The following is an 18,971-nucleotide window of genomic DNA, read 5'->3' on the forward strand; positions in this document are numbered from 1 at the left end:
ATAAACCAAAGTTGGTATATTCTGTGGCCTGTAGATTTATAGAATCACAATCTTCACCTTATGAATCAGCAGTGTAAAAAACGTTTCTGGCTAACTTCACTCAGCTCCTGTGTGAACAAAAAAACATTAACGCTTGAAGTCTCGCAGGAAGAGATCTGCTACCATTGAAAGTGTTTCCTTTTGTCGCATTTCATGTCTATTTTACCAATCACCTAATCAAGCCTAGACGCGTCATTCATTAATGAACTAATCAACTAATTAATGACCTAACCATCAGCCTTAGAGCTGCTACAAGTTATTTTTTGGAAAATGCAAGTCGCCTACCATTACTTAACATGCTGTATGCTAAAGTGAGCTATCTAGCAGAGACACAGAGATGATTTCAATTCTCTCAACACATATTGACTAAGATGACTAATGGGCCAAACTGTAGTCCGTAAATGAACACAGACACACTGAACCCCTCGATTTACACCAGACAATCTGATACACACTTCCTCTACACTGCAAAAATCTCCATCATAAGTCATTTAGTCTTACTGAGTTCTAAAATCATAATTGTGTTAAAAACAAGTGAAGGAATCTGCCAGTAGGGTTTGATAATTTCACTTTTTCCAGTTTCCAGTGCCAATCAACTTGTTTCAAGAATTTTAATAGAATCAAGTGTCATTTTCTTGATTGCAGTGCAGTGATCTGCCTTATTCTGACTGGTTTCAACAGACTGACACTCATTTCTAGAAAATTCCCAAAACAAGTGAAGCTGCATTGGAAACAAGTGGAGTTATCTCTCCTCACTGCAGATCTGTTGAAAAATAAGATTTGAAGTGTGAATACTAAATGACTACTAAATGTTAAGATGGACATTTTTCACGGTGTACACCAGTAAGGATATTCACATCGAACAGGAGTATGAAGCGAGATGAACATGAAGCATTCATATTTAATGTGAGAGCACCAGGAAGAGCAAAATACATCTCAACATTTCCTTTTGGACAATTTAGAAAAGATGACATGGTGTTGTGCAGGATGTACTGTGGAGTTACAGAGCTAATGCGTGGATGGCTGATCTACACACCTGCTGATGGACTTCAGTACAAACAAACATCCAGAGACTTTTGATACAGTACATCACACTACAGTAATACTGGCTAAAGCACAACGCAGCTTAGGTTCAACTGAAGAGTTTTGTTCCAAAGTGCATATCCAAAGTGTGAAAAACTACAAAATTATTAAAAATAGAAATAGAAAATTAAAACATTACATGATCATTTTACAGACACAGGAAAATTTGTTCCATCTATTGTCAGGATGCTGTATCTTTGACCCTCTGATGGCAATATTTGTTATTTAGGAATTGAAGCTTATTCTGCTGTTGAATTTATTTTACAGGAAAACTCCCTCTGATCCTCGTCACTGTTAGATCTCATCAGTCTGTGATGTTCAGTTCATTCCATTTAGTGATGAAGTGTCATTTACTTTTTTGGTGAACCCACTTTCCCTCGACCTGCCTCGTCTACCTCTACTGAAGTTTATATGCAAGTTCAATCAGGAAGACCTAAAACCCCCCACCTCTCTAGTTTCATTCATGCTTTCTCTTTAGCCAATCAGAGTTGGCGAACACTTTCCCTCTTTTTTCAGAAAACCAATCAGAGTTAGCCGTCACTTTCCCTCTCTTTTCAGAGAGCCAATCATCTAAGTGACTGGGAGTATAAACATGTCACCTACTATGCTATTGTGCTACTCATATTACTATGCTGTACGCTGCTGTCATTCCATTCGCTGTCCTTACCTTACCCCCCCCCCCCCCCCAACATCAAGGCTCCAGAGGGATTCCCCGGGGGGGGCGGGGCTGCCTAGTTCCCCAGTGGAGCGGGGCTTCCTAGTTCCCCAGTGGAGCGGGGCTTCCTGATTCTTAAATCCATCCACAGATGTATTCCTAACTTCATGAATGGGAGGAGTTTCTACGTGGAGCCTAAGCCAAATTTTCCAACATGTTTCGCTTCTGAATAAAGTTTTCATGTGAGCATTCAACCAAGTCTCTCCTGACTGAACTTCAGTTAGTAATTTTCTACATTTCCCAGAATGCCTTTCGACAACACCCAGAGAAGGGGCCTGAACTTGTTGCATTCAGCTGTGGGTTTTAGAGAGATCGTTAACGATAGCAAAGTGAGAGTTTTTCCAGTCTAGAAAAAGTGAGTCTCTCCTTCCTCAAACCCAACCTGTCTTCATGCCGCATTGCATTGTGGTCTATTTCCTGCTACTGTGGGTGGAGAAATTGGTATCAAACTTCATCGTAGCTGCTGGAAATATCTGGAGGTGACGTCACGTCGTCTACGATTGGCCAATTATCCACAAAGAAGAAAAATACACCAAACTACTAAATGGACCGAGGAATGAAAGGTTCATCACTAATAGCTGATTTTAACATAGTTACAGTTTTAGGTGGAGTTTTCCTTTAAGTCAGCTAAATGGCTAAAACATTATAAAAGATATTAGAGGTTGAAGTTGCAGTAATGATTTTTGTCCAAACTGGATATATAGCATTTTGGAATAGAACTCTTCAATTAGAAACACATCAGAGTAGAATCCTGTCCTGTCAATCACGCTAAGCCCAACAATCAATGAACCAATCAGATTTAACTATCGAACATCTTCTTCCTATCAGACTTGTCTTCAATGTTCTTACGCCAGTCTCCCACGTCACGCAGCTGCTTGTCCTGCAAACACACAGAATGTTTCATTTAGTTTAGTTATTGTAAATTATAAAATTATAAACACAAAGATGCTCAAGTCAAGTCCAAGTCCATGTCATTAATGTCAAGTCTCAAGTCTAAATGTAGAACAGCAAGTCAAGTCAGAACAAATCAAGAGTCCAGTATCAATTTAATATCTTAAAGAAAACTAAATATCTAGGACTTTTCAATGCAATATGGTTTTAATAGGATAAAAACTCGGTAAGAGCATCATGAGTTTGATTTCTATAATCGGTTTCAACTTCAATAAATTCAATCATTCCATACAAATTCAGAAAACAGAATTTAAATTCAGTCGTCTGCTGGAACAAATCTCATCACTTTCAATCTAAGTCATTTACACAAACACAAGATCTCAAGTCAAGACTTTAGAAACCTTTTCAAGTCATCAGAGTACAAGTCAGAGTCAAGTCCCAAGTCACCAGAACCCAAGTCAAGTCAAGTCTCAAGTCTTCTCTTCATGCATCAAGTCAAGTCTCAAGCAATTAAAATTGTGACTCAAGTCCCCACCTCTGATTATTACTATTTTGGCTGGTAAAAATTATTATTGTCAGGTTTACGAGCGCTTGGCAGATAAGCCAAGAAGTTAATTTCAGACTCTGCATCTCACCTCCACCACCAAGACAAACAAGAACGCAGCTGAGAGAAACAAGACAGAGGAACAGTAAGGTGTTGAGATTGAATACTAGATGGACCAGGTGGGAACTCACCTCCTCTTTCACCTCCTTCTTCACTTGCTTCAGGTTGGACCTCAGGTCCATGTTGACTGTGTGCTTGGAGCCCAGCAGAGCTTTGAGCATGGCGTCAGCGGACATACGCACTTTCTTCAGCTTCGGTCTCTTGAACTTTCCCCTCAGATCAATAATCTTGATGTTGAGGTCTCTGACCTTTTGGTGAATTTGGAGCAGAAAAAACAATAATAGAATCAGAAGTCATGAAAGACCAGTGACATCTTGTCTAGCCTTGTGAATTTCTCTTCTCAAACAGGGAAAAAACAATTTATTTGTCCATCGGCTACAGAGGCTGCTGGTTCACCTCATGATTTATCAGCCACTTCTACTATTACACCAGCCAACTAGATTTTTTTTTAATAGATCTGGACCTCCAAATGATGGCTGGTTACCTTGAAAGAGGCTGATATTCTAGACAAAATCCTCAATAAAAACAAACTGCTGCTGCCTCACCTTATAACCAAGGTGTTAACAGCCTGTTCATACGGGGATTTCAGAGTTTTTTCTGTACCAATACAGAAGAAACAGAGAGTAGCTTTTCTATTGTAGACAAAATTAACCAGAGAAATTTCCCAGCATGTAGCGGGTGGCTGATGGTTGCTGGTCATGTCCCATGCGGTTCCCAGCTGTATCTCACCTCATTCACCACCATGTTGAGTTTGAACTCGATGGAGTAGCGCTCCTCCTCCCCATCATCAACCTGCTGATGCAGCTTTTTGCAAAGTTCCTGAAGAGAAAACAGTAGTTTTGTTGATTGATGCAGACGGGAAAATATGATGTAACGATGCTTCCTCTGTGTCAGGATGAGAAATCAAATTGCATGCATGATACTTGATACTATAGTCAATATATCAGTCCATTATGCAATCCTTACAAAATGTGAGGTCTTCCTATTTTGAACTTCGAGAGTCAATCCCCTTTTAGAAGATTTTTTTTTATTGTCTATATGTAGACTGATATGTAGACTGATATGTATAGTCTGTCTATATGTACCTATACACTGATATGTGTATAGGTACATATAGACAGTACTGCTGTGTTATTAATCAATCAATCAAACTTTATTTAAATAGCACATTTCACGCATAGCAATGCAACACAACGCGATTACTGAGAATCAAAGAATTGAAATTAAAATATATAGATAAATAATCAGAAGAAAAAGAACAAATAGTACAAATGTTTAGGCGATACAGTTATTGATCTATCCCCCCTTTAGACCCTTTTCACACCTCAATGGAAGACGCACCTTGAGTATGTTCGTCCTCATTTCAATATCTACCAGATTTTTCAACAAAACACGTTCTTTAGGTGGGCCGGTTTTTTATTACAGAGAGGACAAAGCTTGAGAGGCTACAAGCTCCTGACCTCCATGACTACGAAGGTAAACCATCTCCTGTCTGGTTACCTAACGTTTGTTAATAATGTTACCAGTTTATGCAGGTGGAAGGTAATGTAGCTAGTATTGTTCATTCTCTTTCAGTCATATGTTAGCATTATATCATTTAACTTAAAAACATTAATACTGTTTTGTACAGCGTCCATTGTTGTGACGACGTTCGTTGCCATAGAACCTGGAAGTGTGAAAAAGCTCTACAGAGCGGTCCAGCGATAACGTTTTTTTTTTTGTAGACCAACCCGGAAGTTCACTCCTCCGTGGTTTCGTTGGCTGCAGCCCCACTATAAATTCAGTGTGTTTTTTTGTGTGTGACTGATGCCAAAAATAAGCTCTGTGTTTAACGCTGGCCTGTATCTCAACCTGATCTCACAGAAAGACATGAAACGAACAAGACTTGTTAACACCAAATTACTTTGTTAATTACGCCCCAAAGCTCTGGAACACACTACCTATAGATATCAGGGAAGCCAGCTCGCTAAATATTTTTAAAAGAAAGCTAAAAACGTATCTCTTCACTTTAGCCTTTAACTAGCTACGACTTTCCTGATACAGGCCTTAAACTTTTTTGTTTATTTATTTATTTTTTACACTTTGCTTCGCACTTATGCACTGCTGCACTTCTTTTAAGATGTTGTATTTTACTTGATTTTATGCATTCTATGTACTCTATTTCTTAACTTTATTTTTATTATTCAGTGGGTTTTATTTTCCATCTTATGTTATGCTCATTCTATGTCTGTTTTCATGCATGTAATTTCTTTGTTGTAAAGCACTTTGAGCTGCATTTCTTGTATGAAAGGTGCTATACAAATAAAGTTTATTATTATTATTATTATTATTAACCTTCGATGCAACCCAGCGTTTACAAAGGACATTTCTACCATAAGTCACATTTTCATTTTTAGCGAACATTTTTCTTATTTAACCATGACCAAAGCCTTTCCCTAACCCTAGGGTTATTTGTAGCTGCAAGCATAACCTTAACCCAAACCATAACCAAGTTGTTTTACTTGCCTGAACTTAACGGTTAGCCAACCTTTGGAACGTATTTCAATTTGTGGTGGAGAAACGTTATTTTCACATATGTGTCCACAGCACGTAAATCAGCACTTCAGAGTTCGGGTTCATTTCAGTTCATGTGAGATCATGTTGTGTATCTTGTCATCTTGTCAAATAATTTTGACTTCTTTCATTAATTTTAAACCATAATTGTAATCCATTTGAGTAAAAAGCTATGCTAACCTGTGAAAAAATGAACTACAGCAGGTTGCACTCAAAGCTTCAGCTTCAGTCAAGCTAGCACGCTAGCAAATTAAAAAACCTACAATTAAAAAAACTACAATTGGAAAAACCTATAAATCGATAAATCTACAATCTAAGAGTTTTACAGTTCAGAGGTTTTATGGCGGACTATTCTGCGTAATGACGTGTTATTGTGCGACAAACCCATTGTAGTTAAATTTCTAAGACAGTTAGCCCTTTGTTAGCAACTTGCTTTATTAGGGCGCATAAAACCTTCAAAACTCACAAAAGGGATGTAATTTTTGTTTTATCTTGCAGAATGAAACGTGAAAACTTTCTTAAGCTTGTCTTAACCACAGACCTTATTTTCAGGCTTTTAACCAAAACCACATTCAAATCCTAGTCACTTTTCAGCCGAGGGAACCCATGGCTCAAAACTGCCAACTCACTTCCGGGTTTTAGGACTCAAAACTGGACCGCTCCATACTGACTCCAGTTTCCCTCAGCTGAACATTTTCTCTCACCATGAGTTCGTCCTTGGAGTACGGCAGTTCCAGAGGAGGACATTTATCCGCCAGATACTTCTCTCTCTCCCCAACCTTTACAACCGCCTCAGCATCCAGTAAATCCTTTGCAACAGCCAGCATACAACTCTGCAAAACACAAAGCGTCACTTTAGTTATTAGGCAACGCAAGTTTATTTCTACAGCACATTTCGTACACAAAGGCAATTCAAAGTGCTTTACACAAGGAATATAAGACATTAGACAACAAATACAGGATATATATATACAAATAAAAAGAGATAAAGTGTATAAGAAGAGAGAATAAATAATTAAAATGCATAAAAAGATCAAATTGCATTAGGAGATGTGAGCACTTTTAAAATGCCACGAGGGAAAAACATCACACAGATACAGTGAGATAAAACTTAGGATTCAGCAGGGAATAAGCACTCAACAAATATGAAAATAAGAAAGAAAAAATAGCAGAAATGAAACAATAAAAGCAAAGTAAAAATATAAAAATCTGTGGTCTTATATTAACATGCTGCTGACAATTTCAACACGTTAAGTAGCCTGTAGAAGTAGGAAAGTATGGAAATTAATTGCTCGCATTTACAGATGTTACTAACAGTCTCTATTGCTCTCTTACATATGAATTACTGAATACAAAACATGTTGTATGTAGGTAGATATACAGTATATATAAGTAAATAGATATATACGTAAATAGAGAAATATATATATAGATATAACTATGCATAAACAAACATTTGCTATACATATATAAAAGTATGTATAAACACATTTGCTGTAACATATGTATAATTGTATAAACACAGTGTTATAGTGTTATAAAATATAACAATAGTAATATGTACATGGTATGAAACAGAGGAGATGCTACAAAAATGTAAATGTGACTATAACAGTGTGTGAAAGTGAGGAAGCAGAAATGTTAAGATATATTTATTCCTTACTTTCAGGCTGTGCTTGCGGCTCGAAGACATTCTTTTCCTGCCGACACAAACAGATAATTCAGATTAAAGGCAGAATAAAATTAAAGGCAGAAGACGGCACATGCGGTAAAGTGGTAAACTGTGAAGTGAACCGTGTACTTACTCAGTGGCCATCTTGGCTGCTGGATCCCCACGCTTCCTTCCTGGTGAGGGGACAGAAACAGCAAACATCACATAATAGTTAATATACTGCAATAGAAAAATGTGACAATACGTATCGCGGGGCAGAACACATTTATCGTGATATTACCTCCATGTTATTCTGCTGTAATAATCACAAATGAGATGCTTGACCATCTCAGTTTGAGAAGCTCTCCATCCAAACGAAAACATCTTGCTGCAACATCATCTCATAAAAAGTCGAGAAATGAGCACAAACTCTCAGACGCAGATTTACGCGCTGTGGACACGAATTATGTGCAAATCACGTTCCTCCACCATGAACTGGATTCTGTGACAAAAACACAAACTGGACACGACATTTTCAGCTAAAGGTCGGCTAACGGTTCAGTTTAGGCAACTGAAACAACTTGGTTAAGGTTTGGAAAAGGCTTAAATAAGAAAAACCTTCGCTAAAAATTTTAATTTGACTCATCTGCCGCCCCACCACCCGACCACAACACCGTTACTTTCCACTGAGCTGCTTCAGTATGACGCTACTTAATGTTTATAGTCGTGTTTCCTTCACTCCTTTACTCCTTAGCACTTTATGTGCCACCAACACGTAATTTGGTGTTAACAAGTCGTGCTCATTTCACGTATTTGTGTGAGATCAGGTTGTCCTGCTCAAAGACAGACATGGGTACAGATGGGCGAGTCCTTCTCTCAACCTGCTGAACTCTGTTGGGAAATCCATCAGGAGGAACAGCAGATGAAACCGTCCGTGTCTCTTCAGGCTCTGCAGCAGGAGCAGGACAGTTTCAGCTTGTTTCTCTAGCTGATGTTCGGGGTTCAGTGTCTTGCTAAAGGAGTTTTCCATTTAGTGGAATAATATCTGCCATTTGCTTAATGCCCTTTAATCCAAAGCGCCTTACTGTGCGCTCACACCAAAAGCGTCATGTGTTACAAAAGCGGCCGGCAGTCATTATTTTTCAATGGGAGCTGGCGACGAGAGGCGTCCGACGCCGTGGCAGCAGCGAGCGGCGCGATGCCAGCGACCAGAGCGACGAGTTGAAGTTGAGCTGAGGTGAACTTTATGCAAATTAGCAGCGACGCGCTGAAGCAGCAACCAATTGCAGATCGGGATTTGATTTTCTTCCTGCTGTAAACGTCTCCCTATGTATTAAAATTCCTAGCAAATATTTGTTCCATACTGACAATGGAAGAGAAACTATTTTAAATAACGCTCAAACCAAGCGTCGTCCAAACGCAGCTCCTGCACCAACCGGTGAAATTCGCCGTGGAGTCGCCGGTTTCGCAAAACCGTGTGGACCCATTTGGACCCATTTGGACCTACGGCGCTGGCGTTTAAAACCGCAAATAAACAGCTCACAGACACAGCAGGCTCACCAAAGTGCGATCCATGATGAATGAGGACAACTGACGATGTGCATGATATATATACACACCCTTTTCCCGCACTTTTCCTTATCTTTTTTTTTTTACATCTTACCAACCTATGGGCCTAGAAGGCCATGTGGCCTGTTTTCCCTAACATTTTACAGCTGGTCAAACATATAGTTTCATAGGCTATACCCAATTAGGCTAATATTAATACATAATAGATAGGCCATCTATGAATATATCATCAATAGACATCTATTAATATTATTTCTGTACACAATGCACATGCACACAATAGGCTAAAGTAAAACAGCATTTTTTTGATGAGTGTTTTTTGGAAATACAGACTAGGTACATTTTGCAGGAAAACGTGGAAGTTTGTTTATTTGATCATGCTTGTCACAGTTCACGGCAGGCCTGCCGAATAGCTCTACTACAAACTTGATATATTGGCCACAACCGAACTTGATGTCTGCAGCGACATGCAGACATCAGTCTGCAGCAAAGATTTTGTGAAACGAGCTTGAAATATGAAAATCAATAATGTTCAGATCAGGTTGCTCCTCCAGTAAAGGATTCTGGTCCAACAGCAGGAATTGGACCGGACATTTTCACCTGTTGGTCACATGAAAAGGTTAGCTAAGGCTTCAGTTTAGCAGCTACAGTAGTTTGCTTCAGGTTAGCTTCAGGTTTTGCTGCATGGTTTAATAAATGAAAACTCTCTCTGAAAATGTTTCCCAGTAGGAAACTGGAGTTGGGAATGTCTGTTTCTAGTCGTGTCTCCTCCACCTCATCCTGTCCTGCTGGGGAAACATTTTTCTCACTTTTCGTACACGGAGCTTCACTAGAAGGGACCACGCCACAACAATATGTCATTTAAAGGTTTAATGGAAATTCAGAGGTATTGGATGTTGAGGACAGGTGAATGGATGTAATGGGGAGGGGTGAAGGTGGAAGGAGGATGTTGTCTGTTAGACTGGTCTGGGAGGACGTACTGAAGACCGGGCGGAGGGAGACTCAGTGTGGGGGTTCCGTCTCAGGTGTGTTTCCACCCAAAAGAGTCAGAATTAGATTGGGCTGAGTCGAGTGTGAGCTTGACGGAGATCATTAAGATTGTTGCAGATGTAGGAGTGATATGCCTGAGAGACCAGCGGCCAAGGACCTGGATGGTTTGATCCAAGATGCCCAGTCTGGCTGCTGTGGATGCTGCGCCGATGTGGAAGGAATGGCTCGAATAGTGTTCTGAAGATATGCCTGAAATGCGGAGGACTCACTAAATGCTTCTGGAACCAGAATCGAGTGGCCATTTTTCCTGTTTCGGTGAGAAAGAGTGGGTGTTGAGGTGATGCCTCGGCGGCATACCTAGAGCTGATGTATTTGGTCATCGGCTCGTATGGGCTGAGACAGGAGTCGAGGCGGAAAATGTAGATAGGGAAAGAAATTCCCAGCTGATCTGTTTTACTCCTTTGGAGCGTGAATATGAGAGAGCCCGATTGTGGATGGTTATGTCAGATAGACTGGGATGACGAGAAGGATTATAGGCAGATGAAGTCGGGGCAAATTCGGAGCACCTCAGGAAGCCGAAAAGGCCAGCAGGAACATGGATTCTAGGGTTAAGTCAACCATAGGGGATATGTAGCCTGAACTTGGGGAATGGATACCGAGGCTGAGAAGGTCAGAAGTGAGTGGCAAGCGTCTAGCCGGGAGAGCAGGTTCCTGTTTACGTAAGCCTTTGATTAACATAGTAACATGGGAATGGAAGGTAGAAGGACAATGGAGGCCAGTGACTAGTTTGAAGAAGAAGTTGATTCCTGCTAAGTAGGTCTGGATGGTGGAGGACCGGATTCTTTGGACGGAATGAGCATGGGTGATAAAATTGCAGATAGACATGACGTCCAGAGAGGGAAATGACAGCTGGTAGGTGGCGTGGTATGCCTTGAAACAATTCCAGCCAGTTAGGTAGGCTGAGAGAGTGCTTGGGGCGAGGCTGTTAAGGATAGCTTCTTGTGAAGCATTAGAGAGGTTTCCCAGCTGTGGAGCTAGTTGAATGTTGTGGCTGAAAACGGTGGGATTGGTATGGAATGAAAATCCTAAAATCTGGTGCCAAGTGTCTTCTGGAAAGAGAGGCGAGACAATGAATCAGCAATGCTGTTGTGGTAACCAGGAATGCGGGTGTTGAGCCGAGATTAACGTGAGTCTGCACAGGAACTGCATGATGGCTGGAGAATGAGATCGACCTATGTTTAGGATCTCTACGACTGTGGTGTTATCGGAGTGGATGAGTATGGACCTCCTAGACCATTCATGCCCCCAAAGAATGGCAGCTATGACGATGGGGTATAGCTCGTGAAGCGCGGATGAAGGGGAGCGGGACTCTGAGTCAAGAGATTTGAACTCTGAGGGCCAAGCAGAAGCGAAGCATCTCCCTCCATAGTAGCCACTGAAACCTATGGAGGGAGCTGCATCCGTGTAAAGTTGGATGTCCTCGGGCTGGGTGATGAAGTCATTGTAGAAGAAGGAAATGTCATTCCAAGAAGACAGATAATGTTGCCACATACGCATTTCCATTTTGCAGGTATCGTCCAGAACGACTCTATCATGGAGAGAGGGGCAGCTGCAGCTTTAGTCAAAAGGTTGGACAGGAGAGATTTTGTTTGTGGAATTATGCGTATAATTGAGATGGCCAAGGAGGGCTAGTAGCTGGTGTTTGGTGCATCTGTCTGCCAGGAGATAATTCGGGGGCAGAGATGCCTGGAAGGAAATTGAGCCCAGGGTGATGCCTAAGAACTCGAAGGATGTGCTAGACTCTGAGGTTTTCTCTTAAGAAAGAAGGACTCCAAGTTCTGAGAAAGCTTTTGTGAGAGTAGTGAGCCCGAGGAGAGAAGGTGAGGCTGGTGGAGGGACGACATGAAAATCGTCGAGAAGATGGAGTCTGTGGTTGTTAGTCAGGATCCAGCACAGGGCTTCTGAAAGAGAGTCGAAGATCTTAGGACTGCTTCTGCAGCCGAAGGTAAGGCGCATGGAAAAATAATATGCACCTTTCCACCTTTTGGTCGATGGTTGCATATTGCATGGAGAAATCTGGACTAGGAATGACACTGTTGATGCTGGGAATGTGTGAACCAGGTGGGGAAGACAGGTCTATTATCAGCCTCTTTTTTCCAGAGTATTTTCGAGTGGTGACGCCTATTGGGCTGATGCGGAATACTGGAAAAGGAGGATTGTCAAATGGGCCTATAGTAAATCCTTCCTTGACTTTAGCCAATAGGGTGTCAACAGTGTGAGGTTCCATGAGAGCGGACTGAAGGTTGTGACAGACGTGGGAAGTGTCGGGAAGTACTTCTATACCTGGGTGGAAACCATGTGTGAAGCCATCGATGAGAAAGTGAACAAACTGTCTATCTGGCAAGGACATGTACCTTAATGGGTGTGCCGAGGTGCTGTGCTAGTCAGTCTGCAGGTGTGGTTGGATTGTGGGGGCAGGTACTGCTGGCATGAGCACCTCCGCAGAAGGAGCAGACATGCAGGAGGCGGCAGTTGGAAAGAGTGCAGCCCAGATGGTTGAAGTTATTGCACACCATCCTGCCTCCCTGGTAGAGGATTGGCCTTCCCAGTTTGACTCCCTTCGGCACGGGGACATTGACTGAAGGACGTATGTCCACGGGCCTTGGGATGATGGGAGGTGGGGGTGCGGCTGTGGCGGGGTGGGACGGGGCTCCGCATAACTCACAGGAGAGGGACGTGTGGGCTGTGAAGATGCGGCAGTAAAGTTCGGAGTCGAGGGCACCCCAGTATGTTCCCTGGTTAAATTGCTGTATCCAGCCAGCTGCCTGGTGAGCAAAGTGAACGTGGTAACTGTAAAAACCTGTCCCTCTGAAACGTAAGGCCATGTAAAGCATGATAGATAATCATCTAGCTCAGATCTCCGTGCGGGAAAGGCAGATAATGTTGCGGTAAAGTGAAAATGCAAGGGCAAATTCTGCAGGAGTTAAATCCTTTGACCTTGAAGGTAATGGGTGGCGGAGCTGCACTGAGCCAAAGTTAGTCTGCATTTCCCTGGGCTGGCTAGAGTCGATAATGGATGGCTGAAGGAGCTGGGCTAAATCGACATAATTATCAGTGAGTATCTGCTGGCGTAACGCAGGAGAGCCGGGAGAAGGGCGATAAACTGACGAAGCTGGCTGGGTGGGTGGTGCTGCTGTGGCTAGAGTGTAATTATTGGCACAAGGATAAAAAAACATTTGGGTGTTGGGGATTGGGGGGGGGGATAGACCAGTTGGAAATTAAGGAGGAGGCTGAGAATCACCAACTTAATTAGCCTGTGGTGGGGCCCCTTGAGTTGCTGGACGGGGCTCTCGTGCTGCCGTGTTGGCTATGAAAGAAAAGGGAGGAGCAGAAGCCGTGTTGCTGTGAGCGGCAGAAGGAAGGGCAGAGGAAGGGATGATGGGATGAAAGGATGTATGTGCACAGGGATTTTATGAAGCCTGCGAAGACAGGGATGAAAAGAAGGCTGAGATCATCTGAGAGAAGTCTGAAACAGAGAGAGCAGGCACAGGGGGACATACGACCTGCCCCCCACCAGGGGAGGCTGATGATGCGGGTCGTGGCTGTGGCGGCGGAGGCTCTGTGACGTCACGCCTGACGACACAGGCGGTGGTTGGCTCTGGCGAGGAAGCGCAGGAGGCACGGAGTTTGCTGTTGCTGTATTGATGGAGGCTGAATATAGTAGAAACAGTGTGGCTTTATTGTCGCCGCGGTGGAAGGGAATGCCTTTCCCTTTCAGGTAACGTTGGAGGCGGCGACGGTCCAGTCTCTGATGTCGGGCTCTGTTTGTGGACGAATAGAAGATGAGGGCGCACCGCGAGTGTGTTGTGGTGGAAAGCCGGGGACTGTAGGCCTACGTGAGGGGGGGGCGCTGCCGATGAGAGGAGGGTTGGAGCCGGCTCCTACGACTGCGTCTGTGGTTTTTGGCCCTCGCTGAAGGAGGAGAGGAGGCCTGAGATATGCTGGGAGTCGGAGAGATCTCGCTGGTGGAGCTTGAGTGGAGATGCTGACGGGGCCGTGGTACGTTAACCACTGAGCGCAACCGACTCCGCTGGTCTGGTTGCTGTGGCATGTCTGGTGGAGGATAACCGGTTCCGAACGAATCATCATGCAGATCGCCGTCTGAATCGGGTGGATTGATCCGCAGTTCGGGATCCATGGTGAGTTGACTGTTTTTTGAAATCGAAATTTCCGTGTTTGTCCGAGTTTAATAATGCTATCGAGCGTTTAGGAGTGATGGATGGTCTGTCTGTTCTGGAGAGATCTGAGACAAACGGGGCAGGATGGGTTGACCAGGTATACGTAGGCTAGGCAGGTGATTAGAGGTGTGGCTGAGGCGTGGCCCTGCTCCCGAACTTAAGTTAACGAATTAACTTCATTTGTTATTTTCCTTTTAAGACATCGTGCTCATCGTTCTAACCCTAACTCTAACATGAAAACATTACTAGACATTCAGTAGATATTATAACATCAGAACATTTCGAGGAATTCGACAGCTATGAGACGTCTCATAAAAAGGTTAGTAAGGTTTGTTAAATAGTCTTTTCTAGTCAGTTGCTGTTTCAGATGCATTTTGAAGGCAGATTTATTTTTTATTCCTGCGATTTGGGCAGGTAAGCGATTTCACTCTGTCCTGTCCTGTAAATAACGCTGCGTCCATTCTTTCCATCTACAACTACAACATTATTATAAAAAGCAATATCAGTTTTGATATTGATTATTGGCATTATCTTTAAAATCACTAAATAAAACTGCATTTACACTCATAGTGTCTTACTCTGTTCTTACATTTTATCTCATGGTGCGTCTTTATTCTTATTTTATTTTATGGTATGTTAATCCTGAATCCCGCATTTCTCTCACTTTTCATGACAGAGTTCCATATTTACATTTTAAGACTTTGTGCTCATTTCACAAAATTTCATGAAACCAGACTGGAATTGAACCCCCAACCCTGGCAGTGTTAGTGCTTTGCTAGGACCGCAACAGGACGGATGGTTAAGACACACATTGACTGTTGTGGGAATCAAACCTGTGTGCTTTCCATTCCAGGACTGTCTCTCTAAACCCCAGCAACAGTCGGCACAGTCTCTCACTGTATTAAACTGCCAGATATCTATAACAGACTTGTAATATGTTGGAGCGCGTCACTGCAGCGGATTAAAGCTCTATTCCTGGAGCCACAGCTGTTCCTCATCCTTCCCAGTGTCTTCATTATGGAAAAAAAAAGACTGCAGGCTCGTCTTGAGAGAAAAGACGACTGACAAACGCTGCAGGCATCTTAAACACATAGCTGAGCGAGGAACAAATGGCCGTCATCTGTAAAACTAGCAGGGAGGCTGACAATGTATTTTGAGACACTGGAACTTGACGAGTTGTTTCTCTGGAGATGGAATATTATCTGCGGTCTAAATTTGGGGTCTGATTTTGTCTTAAGAGTCGGTGTTATGGCCGGCTCGTCTCTGAAAGGTTCGCGGTAACCCGACACCGGCGGCCGGGTGGCCTCGCCGCCCGGAACATCCCACAGACGAACAAGATGTTAGAGCATAACGCAAAAATAAACTGCTGCGCTGACCTCAGATGCACGTACGCTTCCTCTGCTCCACAGCGGTGCGAACCCCAACCAAGAGACAGTAAAATAAATATTGAAATATATAGCAGAAAGGTGTATTGATGAAAGCTATACCCTGCTTTCTAAGAAAACAAAGTTAATGTTAAGGGATTCAGGTTGTTCGGAACCAAACAAAAAGCAGAAAAACAAAAAGTGTCTGCCAAACAAGAAGACCTTTTGATAGCATATCTATATCTATATGTTCATCTGTTGCTGTGGTGAAACCTCCTCCACTGTGGGGAAATTTCCTATAAAAGATGAATGTAAAAATAAAAAGAAAGTTGTCATGGCTTTACTGAACACTGACGAACTTCCAGACGCTTGGGGAGTAAACTGAAGCGTGAAGTCAGGAAAGAAACTGAAGTCAGCAGCCGTGACGAGACGCAGCAGATTAGACAAAGTTTTCATCTGAAGCCTCGGCGCTGACAGGAGGATAAACACTGACGGATCGGTTTCAGATTCATGGCTTGTAGCGGTGTTGGCTTTCAGTGAGCCACATCACCAGTCCATTCATCACCTCTTTACTGCCTCCGAGCCCGGACAAGCCGCTTCTAACCGTCAAAAACTACAAAACTATTCCTGTAAACTGGAAAAACCTCAGAAAACCGTTCAGGACACACACAGGACTAAGAGGAAGAATCTAGACAGCAATGCAATATGTAACAGAAGGTAAGAAAAACCGTTTCCACATCTTGATGTGTATTTTGAATTTCATGTTATATAATACTACAAGAATATTCATATAATCTAACAGCAGCTGACTCCAATACAAGAACTCTGCGGCTTCCCGAAAAACAGCAAACCCCGACAAACGTTTTCGTCTTTTACACTCACTGGAAACTGATCGGACTCTTTTAAAAGCCGTCAGTCAGCGGCCAGCAGCCAATCACCACCTTGATCTCAACTTGATCTCATGACCGCGTGAACACGGATCACACTGCAAAAATCGCCATCTTAGTCTATTATTGAGTCCTAAAATCTTAATTTTAGGACGCAAGTTAAGAAATCTGCCAATGGGGTTACATAATTTCTCTTGTTTCCAATGTAAATCAACTTGTTCAAGATATTGACACTCATTTCTAGAAAATTCCCAAAACAAGTGAAACTTGTTTTAAGAAGAAATAAGATTTAAAGGCTGAATATGAGACTAAATGTTGTTAAGATGGACGTTTTTCGCAGTGCAAACATTCTACAAAAGCTCTGATAGCCAAACGCTTGTACAGGATTACTTCAACTTTAAACTTAAACCCCCCTCTATAAGCCCTCTTCTATAATCTTTCACTGCCAGAGAGGAGATAATTTAATTCTCACAAAGCAAACAGCCAACTAACACTGTAATCATGCAGAGAGCCGACACATCAAGCAGCAAAACGTTACATAAACAACTCCAGTTTTAGGCTAGACTTAATACACAGAACAAAAAACAGTGGAAAGACTCGTTCCCTACCTGACTGAGGAGAGTAGTGAGCTTGTTAAAGTCAGAGAGAGACGGACTGAGCTGCAGGCAGTCCAAGTGTTAAGAAGGTATATATTGCATTCTGCAATAGCTCTAAATCCTTCACTTTCTCTTTATGGAAGTGGATTACTACTCAAACCAATGAGCTGGCAAGGTCATGAAATACAGTACAGTGTCATCTGCCCCCTTCCTCAGCGCGCCTCATTATAAATAACCCGCCCTTCAAGACTGTCATCCTTATTATTTTGTGCCATCAGGCTTCGGATATGGACAATACAGAAAAGCAATCAACCAGAGGCTTTTAGTAGTGTCAGTTAGTAGATTACAGAGTTAAATCATTTACAGATTTGATATTTTGTGGTAAAACACTTAACCCCTCGCACCCTGAGTTTCCCCTTAGTTTTCCTCTTAAATAGCTTCGTTAGAATTGTTTTTTTCCATAATGTATGACAATATCATATCCATATTCTGTATCTGTTCGTTCCAACCATAGACTGTAAAAAAAGAGGTTCCAACGCTTCACTGAAGCTACAGCTGCTGATATTGAGTGAAATATTCAGACCCAATATGCCATTTTTTTTTGGCTGCACCATTACATCAAATAAAAATCTAGATCTTGTGCATCATTTTATACACATTTCCCTGTAATCCTGCCTGACATGATTGGTATCATTGGAAACCTTGGCATCTTCACAAGAATTTAAAATAAAGCTCTGTGGGTTTGAACAAAGCTCAGCTGCTCAACATGTGATGATGGACCCACCGGTGGGAGGGTGAGGTGGAAGAGGCTTTAAACTGTCCATACCTTTGAGGTGTTCGTTGATATTTGAGGTGTGAGATTTCTCCAGTGTCGACGTCTGATGAAAAACTGGAAACAGTTTCTAAGTGACGCCATTTCTCTGAAAGATACAGCAAAGACAAAGTAAAAGAGGACTGACTTTATTCTCATAACTAACTTTAACCTCATAATTATTCAAAATACAAGCCGGTTTTGAGGAATAAATTAAGTAATATTGATCAAAATACAGAGTGATACAATTTTCAATGTTGTGGTTTCACATGCTGCTCATTTTGGGTCTAAAATCATGCAGCTGCTCTGAGGTTAAAGTTCAAATAGTTTTAATCTGATGGACTTAATTGTGTATAGTCCTCCACATTTTAGGTAGCAATAGCATTTGGGTAAGTAAATGCTATTGAATGATTAAGTCAAATCAAGTACTCAAATTTAGTGTTAATGTTTGACCATGAATTGTTACATTTTACAACCCAAGGCAACCAACACTTCACATCATATTTTCAGGTGCTCTTCCAACCAGAAAACAACAACTTTATATTTCAATATATCTGTATATATCTATATTTATCTGTATATAGACTCAGCTATACACTATATGACTATATGCCACTGCGCGTTCATTACATTCCAGCAGTTATTTAGTGAGGAAGTGTTGTAATTAAATTGTTTTGGTGAACCGACATTCAACCTGCCTTGTCGACTTCTACCTCAGTTAGGAACCCCAGAATGCCTTTCAGCCACCTCCAGATAAGAGGCTTGAACTTGTTGCTTTCAGCTGTGGGTTTTACATTTAGGTAGAGAGAGCTAGTGAAAGTGTAGTGAGAGTTTTTCCAGTCTAGAAAAGGTGAGTCACCCCTTCCTCAAACCCCAATCTCTCTGCTGCATTGCATTCTGGTCTCTCTCCTGCTCCTGTG

At 42.1% G+C, this 18,971-nt stretch overlaps 1 protein-coding gene across 3 annotated transcripts; it reads right to left on the reverse strand.

The window, feature by feature from the left end:
• Positions 1-926: 926 nt before the first annotated feature.
• On the reverse strand, positions 927-17,293 carry LOC139650582 (troponin I, fast skeletal muscle-like). 3 transcript variants are annotated; one of them, XM_071527282.1, is made up of 7 exons: positions 17,253-17,293; positions 7,751-7,790; positions 7,609-7,645; positions 6,650-6,778; positions 4,122-4,211; positions 3,464-3,640; positions 927-2,717 (listed from the first exon to the last, which is right to left on the reverse strand). In XM_071527282.1, exons 2-7 carry the CDS (start codon positions 7,759-7,761, stop codon positions 2,637-2,639), a joined length of 525 nt encoding a protein of 174 aa, XP_071383383.1. In that variant the 5' UTR covers positions 7,762-7,790; positions 17,253-17,293; the 3' UTR covers positions 927-2,636. The 3 variants fall into 3 exon arrangements, with proteins under 3 accessions (XP_071383383.1, XP_071383384.1, XP_071383385.1); XM_071527283.1 differs by having other exon boundaries at positions 7,751-7,786; positions 17,253-17,270; XM_071527284.1 differs by lacking the exons at positions 7,751-7,790; positions 17,253-17,293 and having other exon boundaries at positions 7,609-7,647.
• Positions 17,294-18,971: the final 1,678 nt, after the last annotated feature.

This window comes from Centroberyx affinis, unplaced genomic scaffold, assembly GCF_046629955.1.
Source record: "Centroberyx affinis isolate AG114_WGS23_722 - 3 ecotype Tasmania unplaced genomic scaffold, CSIRO-AGI_Caff_v1 ptg001515l_1, whole genome shotgun sequence".
In the NCBI taxonomy this organism is placed as follows: domain Eukaryota; kingdom Metazoa; phylum Chordata; class Actinopteri; order Beryciformes; family Berycidae; genus Centroberyx; species Centroberyx affinis.

Excerpts from the sequence above, each read along its gene's own strand:
- LOC139650582 (XM_071527282.1), bottom strand. Across the intron at positions 6,779-7,608 it reads GCCGCAAGCACAGCCTGAAA|AGTTGTATGCTGGCTGTTGC; the intron begins GTAAGGAATAAA and ends TGTGTTTTGCAG. Across the intron at positions 4,212-6,649 it reads ACTCCAAGGACGAACTCATG|GAACTTTGCAAAAAGCTGCA; the intron begins GTGAGAGAAAAT and ends TTTTCTCTTCAG.